At 41.0% G+C, this 26,793-nt stretch overlaps 1 protein-coding gene across 1 annotated transcript in view; it reads right to left on the reverse strand.

Moving 5' to 3' along the window:
- Positions 1–26,793, reverse strand: part of LOC126456137 (glutamate receptor ionotropic, kainate 2-like) — a 219,972-nt gene that overhangs the window by 83,923 nt on the left and 109,256 nt on the right. The window contains exons 9-10 of the mRNA XM_050091891.1: positions 16,187–16,405; positions 9,127–9,336 (exon numbers count right to left, since the gene is read on the reverse strand). Coding sequence (XP_049947848.1) covers positions 9,127–9,336; positions 16,187–16,405 — 429 coding nt within the window. The remainder of the gene's footprint in view (positions 1–9,126; positions 9,337–16,186; positions 16,406–26,793) is intronic.

Here is a 26,793-nt window from a genome sequence, read left to right on the forward strand (position 1 = left end):
GTGTGTGTGTGTGTGATGGTGAGCGAGCAGTCCAGTACACTGTTCTGCTTCCGTCGGCTGTAACTGTGAACCCACTAACACTTTTCTGCTTGTACATTGTTGTGACTTGGCAAGACAGCCAAGCCACTAGGAGGAAGCCGAAAGGCACGCGTTTAAGCTCACGCAGGATGGCGTGAGGTCTGGAAAATAACAAGGTCTTTATAGTAGCAAAAATAGTACGTAGCTTCTGGAATACTTAACTTTAATCCATAATTGGTGAACATCGGTCTGACGGTACATGCATCACAAGATAAATAGCAATTGATAATGGCGCCTTGCTAGGTCGTAGCAAATGACGTAGCTGAAGGCTATGCTAACTATCGTCTCGGCAAATGAGAGCGTAATTTGTCAGTGAACCATCGCTAGCAAAGTCGGCTGTACAACTGGGGCGAGTGCTAGGAAGTCTCTCTAGACCTGCCGTGTGGCGGCGCTCGGTCTTCAATCACTGACAGTGGCGACACGCGGGTCCGACGTATACTAACGGACCGCGGCCGATTTAAAGGCTACCACCTAGCAAGTGTGGTGTCTGGCGGTGACACCACATACATTCAAGTAGCACAATGTCTGGCATGAAGGCAGAAGAAGACTGATTGTTGCCTGTCAAATTCGCAAATTCCAATTTCTCATGTTGTTCACGACCGTGATGTCGCGAGCAGACTGTAGCCATGGATCGATATCTGTGGTGTATCATCTCCAGTCGCAGCTGCAATGGCTCGTCTTCATTCCGACCTGCAGCTCTCCGTGTACGAGCAGTAAAAGGCAAGATAATATTTGCTACAATCCGTAGCTTGGCAACGATACCGATGCAAGGTTTTCACGTCTGTTCTGAGCCGCTGTGAGCAGTGTGGTCGAACTCACAATTTCGATTATTGTGGATCGGAATCTGTTTTTCCATACGTTTCTTTTGTCTGATAATTGAACTAGACAATATGCATTCTTCTTTCACAAAATGCTTCGTTGCAGTTTTGTGTGTTCTGTTAATATTCTGTGAACAAAATCTTTGTAGAAAGGTAGAAAAGTGACTGGAGAGAAATGACAAAAAGTTTCACGGCGTTCAGTTTTGGTCCACTCCAATTCCTTATAGATGTGAACGACCTCCCACTTAACATTAAACAACCAGAATTGGTACTTCTTGCTAATGATACTAGTATTACAATAAATCCCATTAGGAGAACGCAGCAGTAGTTAATGACGTTTTACGCAGAGCTATAAGTGGTTATCCACAAACGGACTATCCCTAAATTTTAATAAAACACACTGCATTCACATCTGTACAACTAATAGAGTCATACCAACAATTGATGTAGCACACTGACAGGGCTCAGTAAATAGGGTAGAATGCTCTGAATTTTTGGGTGTTGAACTGGAAGTAGCGTATTACTGAGCTTCTAAAAAAGTAAGTTCAGCCACTTTTGATCTTCGCTTAATTGCTAGTCTTCGAAACAATGTTCACTCCCATCAACAAGTGGAGTTTAAGTTTTGTTGTCGATGTGTGTCATCTTACGCTGAATGGGTGATAGCAAGACAAGAGTTCAGCAAAATGTTTAGTCAGCGAGTCCAGTCTTGCTGATTCGTGCTCGTCTAACTTCTGACATCCGGCAAACAAATTACATGTGGAAAATTATTAATTTACGGCTCCACTCGAACTTCGCATGTGTGCAAGTGCTGCTTTACGTAATTTTTTTGGATAAATACTTTTGAATGGCACAAAAAAGAGCATTTGGATCATTTTGTGCACTGTGTAAAACACATTGAAAAACTGGAATTTAGACCTTTTACGTAAGTTTTAGTTGAATATCATGCAAAAAAGATTGCTCGGATACTTCTGAGCATTTTGTAAGTGCTTTGTACGAACACAAGTGCTGTTTTATATAATTATGATTGAAATAGAGCAAACAATTCAGAGCTTTCAGGTGATTATGAACACTCTGTAAAGTACTTTAAAATACTGCCTCATTTTAATACTACGCTGAGACTGGCTGGAAAAGGGGAAGAGAGGGGGAGGGGAGGGCGAAATGGGCAGCGCTTCATGAAATCATAGATAACTGGATATGGCTCATGAAGTCAAGTTAATGACCCGGCTCACATGATGTAATCAAAGTGGATCAGAACTTACTACGTAAACAAAGTGACAAGAATCTTCATAGCAATACTACCGCCGTTCCTAATGTGCCTGTCAGTCATGTTTCTTGGCGTCGTTTGTGTTTCAAACCATGGAGGATTCATTCCCTGGAAGCCCTTTATGGTGGTGACAAATAAAAACCTGCAGAGTTTTGTGGAACACTGTTGTAGCCACAGACTCTTCGATGCTTCACTTGTTTTGTGACGTTTTCCGACTTAATTAATATGACTTGCTCTTTTTGCGGAAAAGATGCATACAGGAGCGACCACAAAAGAGGAATGACCACATAAAACGAAAAGTAGGAAAAGTAGAAGCCCGATTGAGATTCGTAATAAGAATCTTAAGAAACTGTAATTGATCCACGAAAGAAGTGGCTTACGAAAGTATTGTTTGACCAACTATGGAGTATTGCTCATCAGCGTGGGACCCTTGCCAGTTTGGCATAATAGAAGAGAGGGACAAGTTCCACAGAAGAGTGGCGTGTTTCGTAACGGGATCCTTTAATTGGCGTTAGAGCGTTAAGGAGATGCTCGGCAACTCCAGCAGTAGACGCTACAAGAGATGCGTTTTGCATCACGATTGAATTTCCAAGAGATTATGTTCCTCGAAGAGGCGGCCGAAATATTGCGTCCTCCCATATATGTCTCGCGAAACAACCACAACGAGAAACTGTGGGAAATTAGAGCTAATTGACTGATTTATCAACTACCTTTCTTCCCACTGACCGTTCGCTTCTGTAACAGGGAAGGCAGGGATCAGTTTTTCTTTTCTTCTCTTTTCCTCTTTTTTGAGCCATCAGCAGTCTGCTGACTGGTTTGATGCGGCTCTCCATGAATTCCTCTACTGTGCCAGTCTCTTCATCACAGAGTAGAACTTGCAACTTACTTCCTCAGTTATTTGCTGGATGTACTCCAACCCCTGTCTTCCTCTATAGTTTTTGGCCTCTATAGGTCCCTCTTGTACCATGGAAGTCATTCCTTTATGTCTTAATAGATGTCCTATCATCTACATTTACATCTACATCCATACTCCGCAAGCCACCTGACGGTGTTTGGCGGAGGGTACGTTGAGTACCTCTATCGCTTCTCCCTTCTATTCCAGTCTCGTATTGTTCGTGGAAAGAAGGATTGTCGGTATGCCTCTGTGTGGGCTCTAATCTCTCTGATTTTATCCTCATGGTCTCTTCGCGAGATATACGTGGGAGGGAGCAATATATTGCTTGACTCTTCGGTGAAGGTATGTTCTCGAAACTTGAACAAAAGCCCGTACCGAGCTACTGAGCGTCTCTCCTGCAGAGTCTTCCACTGGAGGTTATCTATCATCTCCGTAACGCTTTCGCGATTACTAAATGATCCTGTATCGAAGTGCACTGCTCTCCGTTGGATTTTCTCTATCTCTTGTATCAACTCTATCTGGTACGGATCCCATAATGGTGAGCAGTGTTCAAGTAGTGGGCGAACAAGTGTACTGTAACCTACTTCCTTTGTTTTCGGATTGCATTTCCTTGTATTCTTCCAATGAATCTCAGTCTGGCATCTGCTTTACCGACGATCAACTTCATATGATCATTCCTTTTTAAATCACTCCTAATGCGTACTCCCAGATAATTTATGGAAATAACTGCTTCCAGTTGCTGACCTGCTATATTGTAGCTAAATGATATGGGATCTTTCTTTCAATATATTCGCAGCACATTACACTTGTCTAAATTGAGTTTCAGTTGCCATTCCCTGCACCATGCGTCAATTCGCTGCAGATCCTCTTGCATTTCAGTACAATTTTCCATTGTTACAATCTCTCTATATACTACAGCATCATCCGCAAGAAGCCTCAGTGAACTTCCGATGTTATTCACAAGGTCATTTATGTATATCGTGAATAGCAACGGTTCTACGACACTCCCCTGTGGCACACCTGAAATAACTCTTACTTCGGAAGACTTCTCTCCATTGAGAATGACATGCTGCGTTCTGTTATCTAGGAACTCTTCAATCCAATCACACAGAACACAATTGGTCTGATAGTCCATATGCTCTTACTTTGTTCATTAAACGACTGTGGGGAACTGTATCGAACGCCTTGCGGAAGTCAAGAAACACGGCATCTACCTGGGAACCCGTGTCTATGGCCCTCTGAGTCTCGTGGACGAACAGCGCGAGCTGGGTTTCACACGATCGTCTTTTTCGAAACTATGCTGATTCCTACAGAGTAGATTTCTAGTCTTCAGAAAAGTCATTATACTCGAACATAATACGTGTTCCAAAATTCTACAACTGATCGACGTTAGAGATATAGGTCTATAGTTCTGCACATCTGTTCGACGTCCCTTCTTCAAAACGGGGATGACCTGCGCCCTTTTCCAATCCTTTGGAACGCTACGCTCTTCTAGAGACCTACGGTACACCGCTGCAAGAAGGGGGCAAGTTCCTTCGCGTACTCTGTGTAAAATGAAACTGGTATCCCATCATGTCCAGCGGCCATTCCTCTTTTGAGCGATTTTAACTGTTTTTCTATTCCTCTGTCATCTATTCTGTCCCTTCTCCTCGTCAGTGTTTTCCACATATTCCTTTCCTCTCCGGTTCTGTGCAGAAGGTCATTCCTTACCTTATCAGTCCATCTAATCTTCAACACTCGTCTGTGGCACCACATCTCAAATGCTTCGATTCTCTCTGTTTCGGTTTCCCCCACAGCCCCACAGTCCATGTCTCACTACTATACAATGCTGTGCTCCAAACGTATATTCTGAGAAATTTCTTCCTCAAGGCCTATGTTACATACTAGTAGAATTCTCTTGGTCAGGAAAGCCCTTTTCTCCAATGCTACTCTGATGCTCTCCTTGCTCCGTCCATCATCGGTTATTTTGCTGCCTAGGTAGCAGAATCCCTTAACTTCTTCTACTTCGTAACCATCAATCCTGATGTTAAGTTTCTGGCTGTTCACTTTTCTATTACTTCTCATTACTATCGTCTTTCTTCGATTATTCTCAATCTGTAATCTGTACTCATTAGACTGTTCGTTCCATTCTGCAGATCATGTAATTCTTCTTCATTTTCATTCAGGATAGCAATGTTATAAGCGAATCGTATCATTGATATTCTTTCACCTTGAATTTTATTGTCACTGCTGAACCTTTCTTTTATTTCCATCATTGCTTCTTCGTTGTACAGGTAGAACAGTATGGGAGAAAGACTACGTTCCTGTCTTACCCCCTTTTTAATACGAGCACTTCGTTCTTAGTTGTCCAGTAATATTATTCCGTCTTGACTCTTGTACGTATTGTATATTACCCGTCTCTCCCTATAGCTTACCCCTATTTTTCCCAGAATTTTGAACATCTTGCACCATTTTACATTGTCGAACGCTTTTTCCTGATCGACATATCCTATGAACGAGTCGTGATTTGTCTTTAGTCTTGCTTCCATTATCAACCGCAATATTAGAATTGCCTCTCTGGTGTCTTTACCTTTGCTGCAGCCAAACTGATCGTCGTCTAACACAACCTCAGTTTCCTTTTCCATTCTTCGGTATATTATTCTAGTCAGTAACTTGGATGCATGAGCTGTTAAGCTAATTGTACGATACACTTGTCGGCTCCTGCAGCTATCGGGTTTCTGTGGACGATATTTTTCCGAAAGTCAAATGGTATGTCGCCAGACTCATACGTTCTATGCAGCAACGTGAATAGTCGTTTTGTTGCCGCTTCCCCCAGTGATTTGAAATTCTGATGGAATGTTATCTATCCCTTATGCCTTATTTGACCTTAAGTCCTCCAAACCTCTTTTAAATTCTGATTCTAATACTGGCTCCCCTATCTCCCCTAAATTGATCAGTTGCTGGCACAAAATGCTGTCCGCCAAACACTGACTGGTGAATTGCGGAGTATAGATGTAGATGAGGAGTTATGTGTATGTTGGAGATGTAGATTTTTCAAGAATTCCTAGAAAATGCCGAAATTTTCATTTCCAACAGGACCGAGCTCAACCTCAGCGACACCTGCATTTAAGGTCAATTCCTATCATTGAAATGCGTCAGTGATGGATTGATTGCAAGGAGAGTACGGATCTCGCACTGCACCATGAGCCTCCGAGGTCACCTCATCTCATTTGTTTTTCTTTTGTAGGGGCTTGTGCCTCATTTACCAGCAAGTTTGGGTGAACCATGGCGGAGCAGCCGCAGTAAATGCAGTAATTCAGGACATGCCTATAAAAGTATGGAACTTATTTGACTATTCTGTGGAGTTTTGTATTACTCCAGATGGAGGGCACATTAGATATTTTTGAAGGCTAAATGAAAACTTTAATCCTAAACGTAAGTGTAAAAAGTCCATCAATAATGTATGTGCATGTATGTAAAAGATGTACTTTTCTAAAATCTGATGGTTCATTTGAAAATAAAAACTTTGCATTCGTATTTGAAAGTTAAAATTTACTCCAAGTTTCTGTGATGAGCTATTTAGGTGACAGTCCTACGACATTGGTTGAAATTTTTTGAGACACACTGCATGAGTTTACAAATGTGATATAAGGCACTTCACTATGGTATTACATTAAATTTTCGACACCCAGAGCTTTGCTAATATCAAAGCCGTAAGTCAGTCGCAACCCTGAGGTACAAGCTTCATGCTTGTTTAATATACGTAGTGTAAGGTATTCGAAATTCTAAGAAAAATAGGTATATGATATATGGAAAGGAGTGACTTACGCGATAGATACAAGAAGCAGAAGGCTACACTAAGAATAGAAAATAAGGGAGGAGTATGAGACTCAAGAAAGGTGTAAGGGAGAGTCTTTCTCTTCTACTGTCCAATCTGTACATCGAAGGAGCAATCAAGGATATGAAAGAAAGGTTACCAAGTGGGGTTAAAACTCAGGACGAAAGGATATGAATGATAAGATTCGTTGACGTCATTACTATCGTCTATAAAAAAAAGGGCTCGTTTAATGGAATGAGCAGCCTGCTAAGCACACCATATAGATTAACAGCAAACCAAATATAGACGAAGGCATTGGTGAGATCAGCAACTAACTTAACAAAAATAACGGGGACCATGTTGTCGTTCTACAGCAATACTGCACGACTGAAGCAAAATAACGCTTGAGGGTCGAAGTAAAGATGACGTAATTAGTAGACGAACTCAGCTAAGGAAGAACTGCTCGCCAAAAGAAGTCTGCTGGAATGAAACTAACCGCTCAACTACACTACTGGCCATTAAAATCGCTACACCAAGAAGAACTGCAGATGATAAACGGGTATTCATTGGACAAATATATTCTACAAGAACTGACATGTGATTACATTATCACGCAATTTGGGTGCATAGATCCTGAGAAACCAGTACCCAGAACAACCATCTCTGGCGGTAATAACGGCCTTGATACGCCTGGGCATTGAGTCAAACAGAGCTTGGATGACGGGTACAGGTACAGCTGCCCATGCAGCTTCAACACGATACCATAGTGCTGCAAGAGTAGTGACTGGCGTATTGTGACGAGCCAGTTGCTCGGATACCATTGACCAGAAGTTTCCAATTGGTGAGAGATCTGGAGAATGTGCTGGCCAGGGCAGCAGTCGAACATTTTCTGTATCCAGAAAGGCCCGTACTGGACCTGCAACATGCGGTCGTGCATTATCCTGCTGAAATGTAGGGTTTCGCAGGGATCGAATGAAGGGTAGAGCCACGGGTCGTAACACATCTGAAATGTAACGTCCACTGTTCAAAGTGCCGTCACAGCGAACAAGAGGTGACCGAGACGTGTAACAAGAGGTGACCGAGACGTGTAACCAATGGCACCCCATATCATCACGCCGGGTGATACGCCAGTATGGCGATGACGAATACACGCTTCCAGTGTGCGTTCACCGCGATGTCGCCAAACACGGATGCGACCATCATGATGCTGTAAACAGAATGTGGATTCATCCGAAAAAATGACGTTTTGCCATTCGTGCACCCAGATTCGTCGTTGAGTACACCATCGCAGGCGCTCCTGTCTGTGATTCAGCGTCACGGGTAACCGCAGCCATGGCCTCCGAGCTCATAGTCCATGCTGCTGCAAACGTCGTCGAACTGTTCGTGCAGATGGTTCTTGTCTTGCAAACGTACCCATCTGTTGACTCAGGGATCGAGACGTGGCTGCACGGTCCGTTACAGTTATGCTGATAAGATGCCTGTCATCTCGACTGCTGGTGATACGAGGCCGTTTGGATCCAGCACGGCGTTCCGTATTATCCTCCTGAACCCACCGATTCCATATTCTGCTAACAGTCATTGGATCTCGACCATCGATAGCAGCAATGTCGCGATACGATAAACCGCAATCGCGATAGGCTACAATCCGACCTTTATCAAAGTCGGAAACGTGATGGTACGCGTTTCTCCTCGTTACCCGAGGCATCACAACAACGTTTCACCAGGCAACGCCGGTCAAATGCTGTTTGTGTATGAGAAATCGGTTGTAAACTTTCCTCATGTCAACTCGTTGTAGGTGTCGCCACCGGCGCCAACCTTTTGTGAATGCTATGAAAAGCTAATCATTTGCATATCACAGCATCTTCTTCCCGTCGGTTATATTTCCCGTCTGTAGAACGTCATCTTCGTGGTGTAGCAGTTTTAATGGCCAATAGTGTACAAAGGCGGACGTTGTATGCGTTGAATTGTGGACTGTGCGGTAACTGTAGCTGAAGAGAATGCAAGCGTTTTATGAGGCGATACAGAGGAATGTAGATTCGTATCCGAAAATGGGAAGCTCAGCTACGGAAGCGGGCTCGAAGGCACAATTATGCAACTGGTTATTTTCGTACAAACGATCTCCAAAGTCACTATAAGATTTTTGTTTTAACGCTACTGATCAGCAACGTTCGCTCTTTTCTTATTTGCTGAACTGGAGACTGACTAAGTCTCCTAAGAGTTCATGTGCAGAAGTGGCTCAGCACTAGCATTGCAGGGCAGAAGAGATAGGACTTACCCCGTTGATGAGTTCTCCGACGAGGCCGTTCCAGGTGCCCTTCCTCTTGTCGTACGTTCCGTATTCGCCGTCTGGCGCCAGCTTGAATTCAAACGTGAAGTTGAGCAGCTCGGCGATGTTGGCGATGAGGTCCATGGAGTAGCCCTCGTAACGGTCGTTGCCGACTCGTGGAGGTGTAGTGGGCGCCTTCATACGCAAGTATGGTGCATCCTGCCAAGTAAACGACGGAACACGATTCAGGCTGAGACTGTAGGAACTGCCTCGCACCTGCTGTCAGTGAAACCTCCTTAGTGCAACCATCGGTAAACTCATTAGCGGGTGGACCAGCAGTGCAACGACTGAAATTTGTTTTGAGATTCAAATTTTTTAAACTTATACTACATAAGCAGGTACATTGTTATTAACTTAATTAGTGTACTTCCAAGCTGGCCTTTGAAAAACGCTCCATGTCTGATCGAGGGATGTTCAGTGAAGTCGACCCCTTCAAATTCTCCCATTCACACTCGTATACTTGTTTCGTTTATCTCCTTTCGTTCATCTTCTCTGTATGTCTGAACCATCTCGAAATACTTTTCTCAGTATTCGATAGTAGAGTCACTTTCACTCGACAGTGTCTCCTAAAATTAACTTAATAAACTTCACTTGCAATTTTTAGTCTCAGTTAAAGTATAGGTACGTTGAATAAAATTTAATGTCATACTTAATAACGACGTTGGTCATTGATTAAATTAAGTAGTAAGGTATCCATAGAATTAAGTCATTACAATTATTACAGAACAGCAATGTGATCAATGGCCCGGTAACTCCTTGGGAAGTTTAGGTAGGTCAAGTTTGTACATTATTTTCAATTTTAGGCACGAAACCAGGGTCTCATCAATAAGTTTACTTTTCATCAGGTCCATGCGTGAAAAAGATTGGTGGAATAAATACGAAGGCCCAAATAAGGAGAGGACAGGGAATGCTAGTTTTCTGAACTCATTACATGAGATAGAAATACTACTGCAAGTGTTAAAAATCGACGTAATTATCTTCCTTCAATAGGTCTTTCAAAACCGACCACTAGTTCTGAGAACAAAGTTCACATTTATTTTTTTGGTTCAAATGGCTCTAAGCTCTATGGGACTTCACATATAAGGTTATCAGTCCCCTAGACTTAGAACTACGTTAACCTAACTAACCTAAGGACATCACACACATCCATGCCCGAGGCAGGATTCGAACCTGCGACCGTAGTAGCAGCGCTGTTCCGGACTGAAGCGCCTACAACCGCTCGGCCACAGCAGCCGGCATTTATTTTGTCTCCAATAATTCTACATCAGCACAAAGACTTTCAAATTTCGAGCTTTTCTCTTTCTTTAAGCAAATGCAAGAACTACATTTCAAAGTTTCCAGCAACTGTATTAAAGAGAGGAAGACGCAATTCTGTTACAGCAGCGTTAAGCGATTTTTAACAAATTCTAGCGTCCCTTTGCTGTTTATGAATTCCTAAAACATAGTGAGGAAAGCATCCCTTGCATTAAAAGAGTTATTTTGGAACATTATTTTTGACTATGCCCAACAGGGTTGGAAAGTGAATCAAAGTACTTCTTTCAACATCTTGAGCAAAAGAGACAATTTGTGTCCGGATGAAATCTTCTAACAACGAACAAATTGTTTACTTTCGCCTGGAGTTTACGATTAAGCTGGTTTAGATTAGACGTTTACTATGAAGTAAAATTTTTGTATTCACTGATCGTTCTTAGTTCTGGAGAGCGAATGCCATTTTCAATGAGAAATGCTTTAACTTGTGTTAATAAGGAAGTGAAATATTTCAAAACGTTTCTCTTAACAACCAACGTACCTTCTTATGCAGCAGAAGACCTACCTATCTACCATTTCAACTAAAAATTCTTTAAATTGGCGATGATTAAGATCTTTAGTTATAACTGAATCGACAATTTGAATCAAAAATTCTATAACTTTGCCAATTTCTTTTGGAAATGTCCGTACCCAAAGCACTTCTTGAGACTGATGCAATAGTATGTACGTATTCAGTGACTAATTTTAAAAAAAACCGGGACGAACCCATTTCTAAAACCACTCATACTTCTCGCGTCGTCTTTTGAAATTGAGATAATTTTATTGAATGAAATATGACGTTCTTCAGTGCATTAAATTACAGTATTTACTATATCTCCTCCCCGTGTTTGACCTTTGAGTGGCAGTAATTCTAAAAGTTCTTTTTAGGAGTTACCAATGAAATAAATCGTACAAAAAGTGAATCTTGCACTTTATCATTTATGTCACAAGTCTCGTCAATTGCTATGCATAAAGCTGAAAGCAATTTAAGATCTTCGACTTGCTCGTTGTTTATATTCGAAGACATTTTGACTGTTCTGCCCTTCACTGTTTTAGGAAATAATTGTAACACTTTAATCAGTTTTAAAAACCAGAAGCAGCTTTTCGGACGTATTTACAAAACAACCTTTTATGTATTCGCCATCTCTATATGTTCTTTCTCTCTTCACCAACTACAAAACATGCAATATTTGCATTGTTGGAAGATTGCATCCAATATTTCCATACAGAACTTCATTTTTCTTCACTTCTGAAGTTCAGCTCTTTCGTCAACGACAGGATATGCAGTTCTAAATGTCAGATGTTCAGTCGTAAAGTGTCTTTTCAAATTTGATTTCTTGTTATGAGTTTTGCCCACAGTAAGACGGGTCAGAAGGCCATTAACTTTAAATACTCGATTTTCGTCTTCCGTTTTCCTTTGCTTCTACCTCATTCCCATGTCAAACAGGGCATAAAAATTTCATTTTAAATAACATAGCCAGCAACACAAAATAATAACAAATCTTAAATTTATTACAAAAATAGCTGTATGGTTTGGAGATGATTGGATCACTAAGCACTGCAGCATGAGACTGCTGCCTGACTGAAGATCTCAACTCGAGCTTGAACCGCGCGCCTTCTCCCGCACATCAAGCTGATTGAATCTTTGTGGCCCCTATATGCCGAGAGCGGCTGTGAGTGAAAAGTGTCGCGCTTGTGGCATAACCTTAGAGGGCAGACAAAGAGCTTCCCATGGAAGCAGGCGGGGTGAAAATTTAATTTGCAATTCTAGTCTTTCGCGCATGTTCCACGAATTTGCCGTCGCGCTCTACGTGCGCCCTAGCGTGGTATTTGTAGAAGAGTCACTATCAGGATCCAAAGAGCACCCTGTGGCTCGGAAGTCGCAGTTTATAGACCACTGCCCTGGGGGGACTGATAAATATATTTATTTAAACGCATGCTTGTTAAGCCATATCTGCCTCTCTTAATTCCAACTAAGAAGTTATAACGACTTTACAATCAGAGCGAATATCTTGTTTCGACTTGGCTCAATGATATATGGTTGATTGTCATCTGGTGATCATTTCTTCGATTGTAGAAAGGGTGTATTATTGTTAAGAGTCAGCGGTGCAGCATCAGTAGGCGCTTAATGTTGCTCATGCGTATGAGTCTGCATATGACATCGTCACTGAATGCTTCAATGTAGACACCTGCGAAGTTCTTGTTTCGCGACTACACTAATCACTGACTTCCGAGTTATCTATATTATAGCAACAACAGCTGTTTCAAATAGTAGCCTCGACAGCGTACAGGATATGTAAGAAAGCATTTGATAAATCGATAAAATTGTGTTCAAAGAGCAAACACGCTAGGTTGTATTTCTTTACAATTACGCTGACTCCACTGACAGTTTCTTTTAAAGGATCGAATCACAATCAGGACAAGAAAAAAAGAAGAGAATACCGTAATTGGCCGTCAAGGTTTCACCACAGACAGCAACTGTGCTGTCTTTGTAGAAAGGGTGTATTATTTTCCGAGGTAGGCACGAAAATCAAGGACTCCACAAAGTTACTTATAATCCGTCTTGATTGTAAAATGATGTGATGCAGCATGTGAAAGTTGCTGAGTTTGGACGGGTTACTCCTGTAACTGAAATATCAGATCTGAAGATCGTTCTAGAGGAACCGAAACCGGTCATATGAATAAATATTTGCAATCAAGACGGATTATAAGTAACATTGTAAAATCACTGATTGCGGCTATCCTATCAGACATTGTCAGTTTTTGCAAAGACTCCACAGAGCACTACATTTGTCTCATCATATCTAAGCCTTGTTTGCACTTCCTTAGTGAAAAGAGCACAGTTTCTTGACGAAGTTTGCAGTAGAATACCACGAGGATTGCACGTCCTGGTTTTGGACACTTTGTAGCAGATGTCGCAGCACATCGAAGTCTCATATCACGGTTGTACTGGAGGACCAGAGAAGCACCAAGTATCCGTCGTAGACCAGTAAAAAGCCGGCCAACAGCAATCATTACATAAGAAGAGCGGTGCCTGGGGCTAACTGCATTTCGAAATGGAACGCCATATACAGGGTGATTTTTTCCACCGTATACATACTCTAGGGATTGATCGATGAGAGGATACGGAACGAAAAAGGTCTAATGAACATATGACCAGAAAAGCATGGTTTCCAGGCTAAAGACCATTTATTCAATCGTACTTCGTTACTGAGAATGCGGTCTAATACGCGCTGTACTATGGTGCTACAGTTACAGCATGTATCGTTTCCTCCTAGACGGTGGCACTGTTCCTAATCCGTCATGCCCTAGCGCCCTCTCCTGCCATAGTACCTGGAAATGCTGTGTCGGATCACTTCTCTTTCTGACTCACACACAACGGTTCCGTGTTCGAATCGAGAGCTTGCCGACATGGTGTTTACTTAAGGAAAGGCAAATGGCAACGGGCGGCGGACAAGAAGGTTGTCTCAAGAGAGCTTTGCCAACCGACAACAACCACAGCATTAAACTTTTGCAACAGTGTTTCGCTGTTTGCCTGAGACAGGGTCGTTTCAGGAAGCAGGAAATCATGAAGGACGTACCCGAAATGTTCGGACACTAGACTTGGAGGGAAATGTAATTAACACTATGGAAGGCGACCGCCGTGTCAGCACCAGGCAGTTATCCCGACAGTACACGGTAAGGCAGGCAGCCGTGTGGAACATTCTCCATGACAATTGTTACTACCCTTATCACTTACAGCGTGTGCAGGGCTTAACAGCGACAGACTTTCGACATCGGGAGCAGTTTTGTCACTGGTTTATTCACCAGGCTACCACGATTCCGGGATTTGTGTCATCCATCTCCTATTCACAGATGAGGCCATCTTTTCGCGGAATGATATCTTCAAATTTCATAAGTCATTTGTGGGACAGTACGCAGAACCCCCATGGTATGGTGACAGCGAATCATCAGCACCATTGCTCGTATCCCCGACTTAAATCCCATTGAGCGTGTGTGAGGTGCATTGGGTGGAAGGAGGGGGGGGGGGGGGGGGGCTTTCTGCAGCATGTCCACAAGCACCAACAACCGTCCAACAGCTGGTCAACACGCTGGTGCAGGAATGGAACGCCCTACCGCAGGAACACCTCACCGATCTCGTGGCTAGCATGAGAGTACGTTGCAGAGCATGCATTGCTGTCTGTTTTGACCTCACAGCCTATTAAGAACTGAATTCCGTCCGGGGACCGTCATAAATCGCGGTGGCTTCAGTGTAATTATTGCATTTGAAGAAAAGTGTCGTTTCTGTTCGTCTCATTGCGCGTTTCTTTTAGTTACCTTCTATACTGCTCTGTTGGAGTTATTTTTACGTATGGTCCAAGTTTCATAGAGCTACGTTTCTTGGCAGTGATACATCTTGCGAAAGTTGTTTTATTCCTTAACTTTTGCACACCAGTGAATAAAAGTGGGCGACTACAGAAGAAACTGTCTTAGTGACTCAATAGTTATGGGAAAGACTACAAATTGCAAGCTTCCAAGTTTGCGTGCCGCTTTGCATTAGAAACTCTTGCTATAGCTAAACTCGTCTCCTTCTGGTCTGAAATTTCTTATATCTGAAAATTCCCCTTCCATTTCACTCCACGTTAAACTGTAGTAATCACCACAGTGACCTGATATTCATGTCGAAATGTTACCAATTCTTACTATAGCATCTACATCGACATCTACGTGATTACTCTGCTATTCGCAATAAAGTGCCTGGCAGAGGGATCAATGAACCACCTTCAAGCTCTCTCTCTACCGTTCCACTCTCAAACGACACGCGGGAAAAACAAGCACTTAATTTTTTCTGTGCGAGCCCTTATTTCTCTTATTTTATTGTGATGATCGTTTCTCCCTATGTAGGTGGGTGCCAACAGAATGTTTTCGCAATCGGAGGAGAAAACTGGTGATTGAAATTTCATGAGAAGATCCCATTGCAACGAGAAACGCCTTTTTGTTATGATTGCCACTCCAGTTCACGTATCATGTCTGTGACACTATCTCCCCTACTTCGTGATAATGCAAACTTAGCTGCCCTTCTTTGTACTTTTTCAATGTCATCCGTCAGTCCCACCTGATGCGGATCCCACACCGCACAGGAACACTTCAGAATATGGTGGACAAGCGTGGTGTAAGCAGTCTCTTTAGTACACCTGTGGCACCCTTGAAGTGTTCTGCCAATGAATCGCACTCTGGTTTGCGCTACCCACAATATTATCTATATGATCGTTCCAATTTAGGTTATTTGTAATTGTAATCCCTAAGTATTTAGTTGAATTTACAGGCTTAAGATTTGTGTGACTTATTGCGTAATGGAAATTTAGCTGATTTCTTTTAGTACTCATGTGAATATCTTCACACTTCTCCTTATTCAGGGTCAATTGGCACTTTTCTCACCACACAGATACCTTATCTGCAATTCGTTTTGGTCATTTAATGATTTAACAAGACGGTAAATGACAGAGCAATCTGCAAACAATCTAAGAAGGCTACTCAGATTGTCTCCTATGTCGTTAATATAGATCAGGAACAACAACATAGTACCTAGTGCTGTAAAGCACCATGTTGTGCAACCCTGTCTTTGGGAAGATGACTGATTTACTTAGGACATTTGTGAAGAAGTTATGCCCGCAGCTTCGGACCTGTCAGCACATATTAGTGTAGTGTCAGACTGTCATTAGGAGAGCGCGGTGCCACTGACCAGGCGGGATGAGACGATGAGGTGTCGGCCCTCTATGATGCTCTGCGTCTGTCGTTGCGCCTGCGTCTCGGTGCGGCTGGAGAGGAAGCCCTCTTGCGGAGTCCAGGTGGCGACGCGCTGGAAGCCGCTGGACGAAGACTCGAGCACGTCCAGCGAGAAGCGCACGCGCGAGCCGCTCGCGTCGAACAGGATGTCTCCGGACAGGCCCTCGTGCCGCATCTGGGACCACACAGCCACACACACGGCGCTGCACTACTGGCACAACACATTCTGTGCGCTGGTGACGCAGCAGACGTCGTAAAAAATGATTACTGCAGGGTAGATTGACTATTTCGTAGAGCAACAGGCACAATTAACAGGGTGTTTTACACAGAAAAAAAAGAAGGGAAATCCATACAGTTTCTCACACGAACATTTGTAGGGGGTGGTACAAAAATCTTACCAAGTCAAGTGTAGTTTTATGGAGAGCTGCAAACGAAATTTTAATGTCCATTTATAAATGGTTTCTATTGATTTGTTAGTCAATAAATCGAAAAGATACACGATATGCAAATCAGAATACTCAGAGTACGGTGGGTCTTTCTGAATCATGGGGCTATGTTGACAGAAATAAGGACATATTCTACCGCTCGGCCCGTATGTGAAGCTCGGGCGCTATTATGTTACACAATCATTGCTAGACAAGTAGTACACAAATGGCAAGAAGCTTTTTCCAGATATATTTAATCCAGACAGCAGTCATCCACAACGAAACAGAAGAGATAAAACGGTATTGCTTATAACAACCCGCCATACGGTATTACGCTCCTGTTTAAAATAAAGCATATTACTGAAAAGTATAAACGCTAGTTATAAATCCAGTTGTACAGCATCCACCAGGTCGGTCAACAGAACAACTAGGGACATCTACTACAAATTTGAACAACTGATTACTTTTAAAAAATAATAAGAAAATGGGGCTATTTGAATCACCCTTTGTGCGCTTCCTGAAATGGAGTATAATATGTATTATTTCTTCTTTGTCAAAGTATTTATGTAGCCTAAGTACACACAATAATCACTTAACCTTCATTACAAAATTTGTTTTTGGTAAAATTTATGACGCAGTCTGGAAACACAGAACTACTGTAGGAAATGAAGTGAAGGGATTTGTGTACACGGGAATTTTCCCCTTCAATCGCAACAAAATACCAGCATGCAAATTACTTCCTTTCTCCACATTCCTGAATGATGAGCCCTGCTCTGTTACCATAGAATCAGAAGTAAACCCAGACCTTGCAACTTTTAGTCCTCCAAGAAATTCGGAAAGTCTGAGCTCAGGAACACCATCATAATTTTCTTCTGTTTTGCCATCCCCAACGAAAACCACTGGTACCACACGTGCCTGTAGAGATAAAAATTCGGCTTGCCATCTGACTACACTAGTTCATATCAGGCTTACAAGAGAGAAGCGAAAATTTCATTTTGAAAACTCCCAAAGAAAGAAGCTCTAGGGTTGCAGAAATGCTCTGGATGTTCAATAGAAACCTTCAGATCCAGAAGAGAATTCATCTTCATCATCACCTATAGCTGAGTCGGAGGAATAAAACATACCTTGTGGTTTCCGGAACATTAAATATTACGACCCTAGATCTGCGAAGAAAAGGAAATGGATCGGGTGTGATACGTGCAAGGTGTGGCTTCAAGAAATTTGTGTGGGGTGCTCGTCGTAACCAATTCCGCTGTGGGAAATGCATGTAACCATTATTGGAACAACTAAAAAATGTTACATTCTGCGTAATGCACAATTACATGACAGTTTACAATGTTCGACGCAGCCCCATTTACGATTTCAACATTTTAAATTCTGCTATATACAGTGAAGAAGAGTAGATCTTGAAGTATGTACCTTTATCATACAAAACGTATAACTATTATTTATTCACCACTACAATTTAACATGCAGTGTAAAATATGTACTACCCCCTTAGAGCCCAAAAAGTTGAAATGATTCATTTAGCTCACCTTACTCTAACACGTGTCGAACAAGATTATGTCAAATACATTCTGTCAAAATTTTAGAAGACGTAGATAGTATTAAATTCTTGGGGTTACAGCATGATAATAAATACAGATGGGACCAGGACAATACTGAACTGTTGAAAGACCTACTGAAATCTTTTCTTCCATGCGGATCTTGTCTCACGCAGATGATACGTAAAATTAAAAAAGTTTACTTTCATTCCTTAATGACATAAGAACCATATTTTGGGGTAACTCATGAAGCCATACTAAGGTTTAAAGAGTGAAAAACGTTGTAATACGAAGTATTTGCTGTGTGAAATGGAGAACGTTCTGTAGAAACCTGACCAAAGAACAGCACATGCATCCGACATCCTCAATTGTTTGTTGAATACATTTCAATCTCTGTCGTCCCTTAGCGTATTTGGTCTCTGTGGCTCACTCTAGAGCTATGGAAATTGTTCCCTGATGTCTTAACATATGCCCAATAACCCTATCCTTTCCTTTCCTCGCCGTTTCTGTTGAAAAGCTCGTTATTTCGTATTTTATCTACCCATTCAGTTTTTTGCGTACTACTGTTCCACCAAATCTCAAATGCTTTCCGGTTTTGATAATAGCACGCTTTTTTCAGCAGAGACTGCTCCCTTTGCCGGTGCTAACCGGCTTCTTATAGGTTCATTGCTTCATCCGTCATGCGGTAGTTTATTCTGTGAAGCAGAATGCCATCACTTCTTCTACTATATTGTCACTAATTATGGTGTTAAGCTTCTCCCTAATCTCATTTTCGCTGCTCATTCATACTTTCGTCTTTCTTTGGTTCAGTCTCAATAGATACTCTGTGCTTAGAAGACTATCCCATTCCCAGCAATGCTTGCTCTCTTTTCACTGATATCCTGAACTCTAACCAGTTCCTGAGTATTAACAAGGAGAAGACACTAATATTCCGTGAAATTGAGAAGTGTTTTCCTTTTTAATATTATTATCTTGTTCTGCCAAGTACCGACGGAAAATTTAGTTAATGCCATTTCTGAATGTTTCTTTTGTTTACTTCGTCGCTTCTACAATATATTTGTAGGAGAAGCTATATGCCCTTTTTAATCCGATAACTTCTCTTTTAGTATTCAATCCTTACTGTTCCCTCTTCGATCTTGTACACATTGCACATTATTCGTTTCTCTCCACAGTGATCTTTTGTTTTTATGCAGGTTTAAAAAAATTGCACCATATGAGATGCTTCATCATTTTCTCTACATCGAAAAATCAATAGAAAGTCTTCTGATCTGTTTTTAATATTGATTCCATTATCAAGCGTGACATCAGAGCTGCCTCTCTGGCACCTTTACCTCTCCTAAAGTGAAACTGATAGTTACGTTCTACTTCCTCAATACTTCCTCAGTTCCTTTTCCATTCGTCTGTACATTATCACAGTCAGCAACATTAGTTTGGATGCATGAGATGTCAACCTGACGATGCGATATTTCTCGCGTCTGTCTGCCGTTGCTATATTCCGTATTGTGTGGTTGTTATTTCCTCCGATGGCATGTATACAGCCTCATTGTTTCTGCATACTAATTTGAATATTCGTTTGTCTGCCACTTCAACTGTTTTCTATATTAACGACTGCACGAACCCAGAAGCGTGGTGCACATAGCAGAGCAGCATCTTCTGTCTTCTTGGATGCAGCTACCCTTTCACAAAGGTGACACCAGAACGTACGTGGTGGTCACAACGCAAGAGTGGGCGTCGAGGGTCCCTGCATCTAAAACAACAGCTGCTGCAGCTATCAGATGTGGGTGGTGACAAAAGAAACTTCCCGTTGCACCCCTGTCGGATTTAATCATAAGATGTCCGTCAAAAACTGAACACAAATAAAGCATGAAAACAGGAAAGATGTGTACTGAATTGTGAAAAAAGAAGCAAAATGGAAACAGTGAACAGTCTAAGCTCGAGATATGCAACACAGAGTGAAATACTAGAGCGTCGTCGTCGTGGCTGTGTGGTCACGACTGCAAAGCCGGATATCCGTGTTCAGACTGCCGTCGTGCTCAATTTCATTTTTTTTTTCTTTTTAGAAAACTATGAACTTCCCATTCGCTCATTGACCTATCTGTTCTCCTGCTGTAGTCTTGACAATTGTCATACTGTACATTGATTATATGATAATAGAATATCAGTCATGTGGTAAGAATATATTGCCGTCACAAGTGAATGTGATGAATAGTGACAGCAGGCGAGATGCCGCATAGACCTCTCACAGAAACGAAAACAACAAATATATGGGTGTGACCTATGTTACAACAAAGGAACTCAAGAATTAAAACTGTCACAACGGGACGCAAGAGTGTGACACTTGTGTAGCAGAATTAGAATTATATATGTCTGCAGGTCCGTTACTAACACCTCGCTGTTGAAAACAGACATTACACCACGGCACAGAGACAAATTTGTATATAGCGAACAGACACGTCAATGACCGGACTGACAGTTCGGACGCTTGTGAAAAAAAAATATATATATATATATGGATCACGAGGTAGATTTGAACACGGATCTGCCCATGCAAACTCCAACACTGTTACCACAGAACCACAATGACATGGCAATTGAAATTCGCTCGATGTAGCACATCTTGAACTTGCATCGTTCACTGATTGTATTTTGCTTCTTTTTTTTACAGTTCAGTACACCTTCTTCCTTTGATTTTATCCATACTGGATGAGAGGTCGTGGTTGTGAATGTCAGTGTTAAAAAATATATCGGCTCAACCACTTGTTTATAGTGTAAAACACTAAGACTGACGCGTTTTGGAAGTCAAGCTTCCATCATCAGAATAATAAAAAGTAAACAACCTGTTAAAACTCGCTAAAATGGAACATGCACCAGGCAGTTGATAATAAAATTAAAACATCGTGGCTTCTTCCCTTGTTGCAGCCGTGTCTTCCAAGGTGCATCTCAACATAGTCATCAAAACATAAAAAATTCTAAAATGGTGTCGCCTATGGTGTTCAACATCTAACCAGATGGCTCTCTCTTCTATCGTCGTAAACCGCACGGTGCATCTTCGTTGATACCACACACCACGTAGCGAAACACGACACTGAAAAGCGAGTGAGCTCACGCGCAAGTAAACAAGGAAGTCACAGAGATGTCTATACAAACGGATAACGTTGAAACACGTATGTAACATAGCAGCGATGGCGAGGCATTGTAGCATCTGTGACCAGAGAGTATGCGCTTGACCGCGCGAGTGTTGCGAGCGGTTCTCAGTCAGTCAGTCAGTCGTTGCGAGTCAGTAGCAGTCGTTGCTAGTCTGTAGCTCTGTATAGTTGAGAGCAGTACTTTGTCAGTAGTCGTCGCGTGCAGTACGCTAGTAATCGTCATGCAGAGCGGTCGGTCAGCAGTAGCAGCCCAGTGCGGTTGTATGATGTAGGCGGTCGGCAACACTGGTCAAGATGGTGACTAAGGTATACCATTAATTAATATAATCATTAGATAATGTAAAAATTTATTTATTGTAATTATTCTCCAACAAGTTCCCCAATAATAATTTTTATTTCAAAAGCATTTTTTCAAAAATTTAATTTTTTATTGAACTGAAGATCTCGTTGCACTTCCCATTTCATTCCACTTCTTTTGAAGAAAAATTTCACTAGAATCACAAAAAAAAAGAGAATATTATTATTTGCAATGCAGTTCCTCCAAGCGGTGCGCAACAACAAGAGCAGATATGTGACATCCATTTATTCTGAGGTAAGACTTTAATTCCGATTGTTTTACACAGGGCCAAAGACCGATATTTCGGTTTAATTTAATTTTCTTATCACTGAACGGACTTTAAATTTTGTGAAGAATTTATATTTGAGTCAGATTGCGAATTTCACATTTTTGTTGCCATTGTCAGTACATTTGATTGTGGGCAGGTTACGCTTAGAGCAATGTCCATTAGCATTTCTAATTAGTATCGTCCTTTTCTTTTAAAATTTTTGTAGGGAGGTTACACTTGGCTCCCATTTCTATTAAGTATTGCTTTATTTTCTTTAAAAATTTTGTGGGGAGGTTACACTTGGCGACACCCAGTCCAGGATCGTATTTCGTTGAGAGTCTTTTGAGCAACAGTCGGATATCTGCTCTTATTTGCTTAGATATAATTAGGATTTAGCGCAACGCTTTTAATAATATTGTGACTTTCTCTCTACAGGTCAACGGCAGTTTGTTGCTTTGTTGTATTTGTGTGTTGCTTTTGCACTGTGTTGATTTGTTTTGTGAAAAATTTTGACTATTGTAAAAATGCCGCGAAAGACTGTGAATAGTGTATCGCGAAGTATTGTGAATGAAATTACCGACTTAAACAACGTGACCGATAGTAATTGTGATACGCAACGTAATGATGACAATCCTGCGATCACTAACAATCAGTGCATTCCAACCACTAATGATGACTTTCACCTTAATGATGAACAAACGAACTCAATTGTCTCGTCTGTTAACTTGACGACAATTGATGACGCAGAACGCTCTATTGTAATGAGCGCTGCAGAGCTTAACACACCCGATTTGGAAAACCCAAGTAACGAACAGACAAATTTGTCTAATGAATATGAACAGATCACACAAAGTAGGGCGGATTTATTTAATTCCGAAACAATGACTGATAATGTACATTTGACTGGTAAATCTTTTTCTAAAATGCAGAATGACCAAATGGTCGCACAGAACGTGACAATTGCACATATACCACCACACAGCACAGAGAATAGAAATGCTAATTTTGAATCGGATCCAATTATGGCATTTTTGCGGCAAAATTTCAAACAGTTTAATGAAAGATTTGATAAAAATGACGAAAAATTAGACAAACAAAGGGAAGATAACAAACAAGATAACGAAAATCTCAAACAACAACTCAGTGAACAGGACAAAAAATTTAATAAAATTGATGAAAATTTTAAACAACTTAGGGAAGATAACAAACACTTAAATGAAAAACTTGACAATAATGACGAAAATTTCAAACAACTTAGTGAACAAATTACAGCCGTTGCCGCGCAGTGCCATGACACTAAGGAACAGTTGCGCGTGGAAATTGAGGCTTGTTCTCAAAAAAATAGCGAAGAAATTAAGTCTGTTGCGCAAGAATTAAGGGAAATGCAAACAGCCGCAACAGAAACACTCAGAGACGAAATTAGCGGAGTCGCTAAACAATGCTCTGAAAAAGCGACACAATTACGGGACGAGTTTAGAGCAATGACGGTAGAACTTTCGCGCACTATGGACGCAAAGATAGACGCGAAATTCGAACAGCAGAACACTCAGATTAACGAGCGCTTTAATCAGCACATACAGAACAGTGATACGCGTTTCCGCAGATTTATTCAGGATCAAAACAAAGTAAAACGACAAGTCATGGAAACAATCACTGCACAAAGACAAGAGGACAAACGTAAAATATTCGCGAAAGCGAAGACGTATGTAGACAATAATATTACTACAGTGTCCGACAAAATTAATACCATAGAACAATTGAACGCGGAATTACGGGATGAAATTTCTGACCTTAAATCAAAAACAGATACACACACAGTAAATATTCAAACAGTGACAGATAGATTCGAACAATTAGATCTAACACAGGATTGTGATGTTATCAAAGCTGATGTTAAAAAACTGAGCGAAACTACGCGCAAGTTGCAAAAACAGATTAATGCGTCTGATTCTAAAACCGATGATCAGGTTAAAATGCTGTCTGAAAAATGTGATGAATTGGCCAGCCGTATTGATGTCATCGAAAATACTAATGACAATAAATCAGACGATACTGCACCGGTTTCATTTAACCAAACACCTGAATTTCAAAATTTACAGCAGACAATTAATGAGATCGATTCATCTAACAACACGTTACGTCGGAAGTTATCAAGTTTACAACAGGAAGTAGCAGAAATGAAAAACACTTCAGTTAATAACATACAGCAGACGCCACGTTGCGAGCATTTGTCAGAGTCACGCAGCGTGTATAATGTGAGCAATTTACAGCAACTTCGCGACTTAAAATCTGAAAAGCTACGCAACTTGAAATCCGAAATGACACAGACGAACAGATTCACACACAAACCTGAACGTGTTATCAAATTCAGTGACGAGAACGTTGGTTATAAGCAACTTGCATTTGTAAGAAAATGTAAGGAATGTAATAATGACAGCGTACAGGTACACGCTTTACACTGTATACGACAATTTATCTTTGTACATTCACCGCTATTGCCTGTAATGCAGAAGCTAGCTTTGAACCAGATGCGACAATTTATTTTTGTATTTACAACAGCATTGCCTATAATGCAGAAACAGGAATTAGCACGGATACAACAATTTGCCTTTGGAATTTTACCGCTATTGCTTGCAACGCAAAAGATAAAATTTATTTGCAGTGCGTAAATGACCTCAGGGGATTCATTACGCTTTAATGAATATGTGCCGTAGCGAGCATAGGGCCCCGAGCTGTAGTAGTGCTATTTCATCTTTAGTTTTCTGCACTGCTGCCTTTTCTTCTACTATCCTTTATATCTATCCAAACTGCTCTTTAACTATTGCTCTACGTAGTATTAAGAAACGAATAATGAAAACCGGATATGACAAATTTTTACTGAAAGTGACAACATTCTTTAGGCACTCCAAAACCAGCGTAATTTTAATTACAGATAAAATCGTAATCATCAGTATGTACAAAATTTTCGGCAGTCGCAACCACATTTTTTGGTAACAATAGATGTTTTTTCACCACAATAGCATGAAAGTCAGCCGCGTAGCATACCTAACCAACAATGCAGTCTAAAAAGGTCAACCAAACTTTAATGTTTTGCTGCGTGCACGTATAGTCCTAGCTCCAACAAATAGTAACGCATGGCAGCAAAGAAATGACTACGTACAGACAACACACCATTTCAATTCCTATCGCAATGCGCCGTATAGAAATTACTATCATGACAGACGTAAAAATAACGAGCACAATTTTCAGCGTACATTTAATAACAGTCGATCTTATGAGCAGCAACAACATCAGCAACAACAAATAATCATGAATGAAACAGACAATAGGTGTCATCCATAACGTAACACGTCAGTAATAAATAACAGAACAGTTCATATAGTGGATATGCCACAACATTCTCCCGTAAATAATAACACGTACGATAAATTTTAACCAGATAGAGCACAGATTGCATATTACAGTAACACAAACATTACTTTTGACACGTAGAATTTTGTTCACGAGAATGTTATTTGAAACATGCTTTGTTGAATGCACCACTATTATCGCACCCAGATCTTACGAGAAATTTTTCCATTGCCACCGACAGTTCCAACACCGCCTTAGGCGTACATATTTTCCAGGAAATTGAAGAAGATGGTTCAATAGTAATTAAAAACATCGCATTTGCAAGCCGCATTCTGTCACCTGCTGAACGAAATTATTCCGTTACAGAATTAGAAACATTATGTGTTGTATGGGCTTTTACGAGATTTAGGCACTTTCTTTATGGCAGACATACCACCGTTTACACAGACCATAGAGCGATACAATTTTTACTTTCGGCTAAATTCACTCACGACAGGTTAAGTAGATGGAAACTTTATTTGCAAGAATTTAATTTTACGATTGTTCACATTCCCGGCACACAAAATGTTATAGCAGACGCACTATCGCGTTCTCTCGGCAACAATCAGCAAGACGTAGCAACTAACTTCTGCAAAACAAATTTCAGTGTCATGTACATTCAGCAAGTTGCTTTTGAAAATTTTATTTCATCGTCATTACAGGACATAGCACAAGAGCAAAATAAAGACAATGTGTGGAAAGAAATTAAACACCTTTGGCAAGATAGGAATAATGTTACGATTAGAAACCATTACACTGTGCGCAATGACATTCTGTTTCGCCGCTCTCATCCTGACAGCAACAATTGGTTATTATGCATTCCTGACGAACTGGTCAACAAATTAATTTGGTACACTCATTTAAGCTACGCACATTACGGAGCACGAAAATGTTTTCTTATACTGAGACAGAACTGTTATTTTGCCAACATGGAGAAACGTATACGACGAGTTTTAGCGTCTTGTAAAATTTGCCAGAAAGCTAAATCAGACACCAATTCACATATTCCTCCTTTATATCCCATTATACCTGTGAAATTAAGACACATGGCCGCAGTAGACATTTTTGGTCCGATTCCGAGAACTAACAGAGGTTTTTGCTACATCTTTGTCGCTGTTGAGCTCACTTCAAAATTTTGTTACTTTCACTCCATTACGCAAAGCTACTGCTAAAACTGTTTCGAAAGCATTTGTAAAACATTTTCTATCTCATGTAGGGCATGTAATGAAAGTAATTTTTGACAATGGATCTCAATTTCGTAGTAGCGTATGGACACGCATGTTACGAGCCAGAAACATTTCTCCGATCTATATATCCAAGTACCACGCTTCTTCGAACCCCTGTGAAAGATTAATGAAGGAAATTGGTAAACTGTGTAGAATATACTGCCACAAAAGACATATTGATTGGGATACACGCATACTCTCATTCCAAGATGTAATTAATTCCATTC

Source organism: Schistocerca serialis, chromosome 2 (assembly GCF_023864345.2).
Source record: "Schistocerca serialis cubense isolate TAMUIC-IGC-003099 chromosome 2, iqSchSeri2.2, whole genome shotgun sequence".
Taxonomy (NCBI): domain Eukaryota; kingdom Metazoa; phylum Arthropoda; class Insecta; order Orthoptera; family Acrididae; genus Schistocerca; species Schistocerca serialis.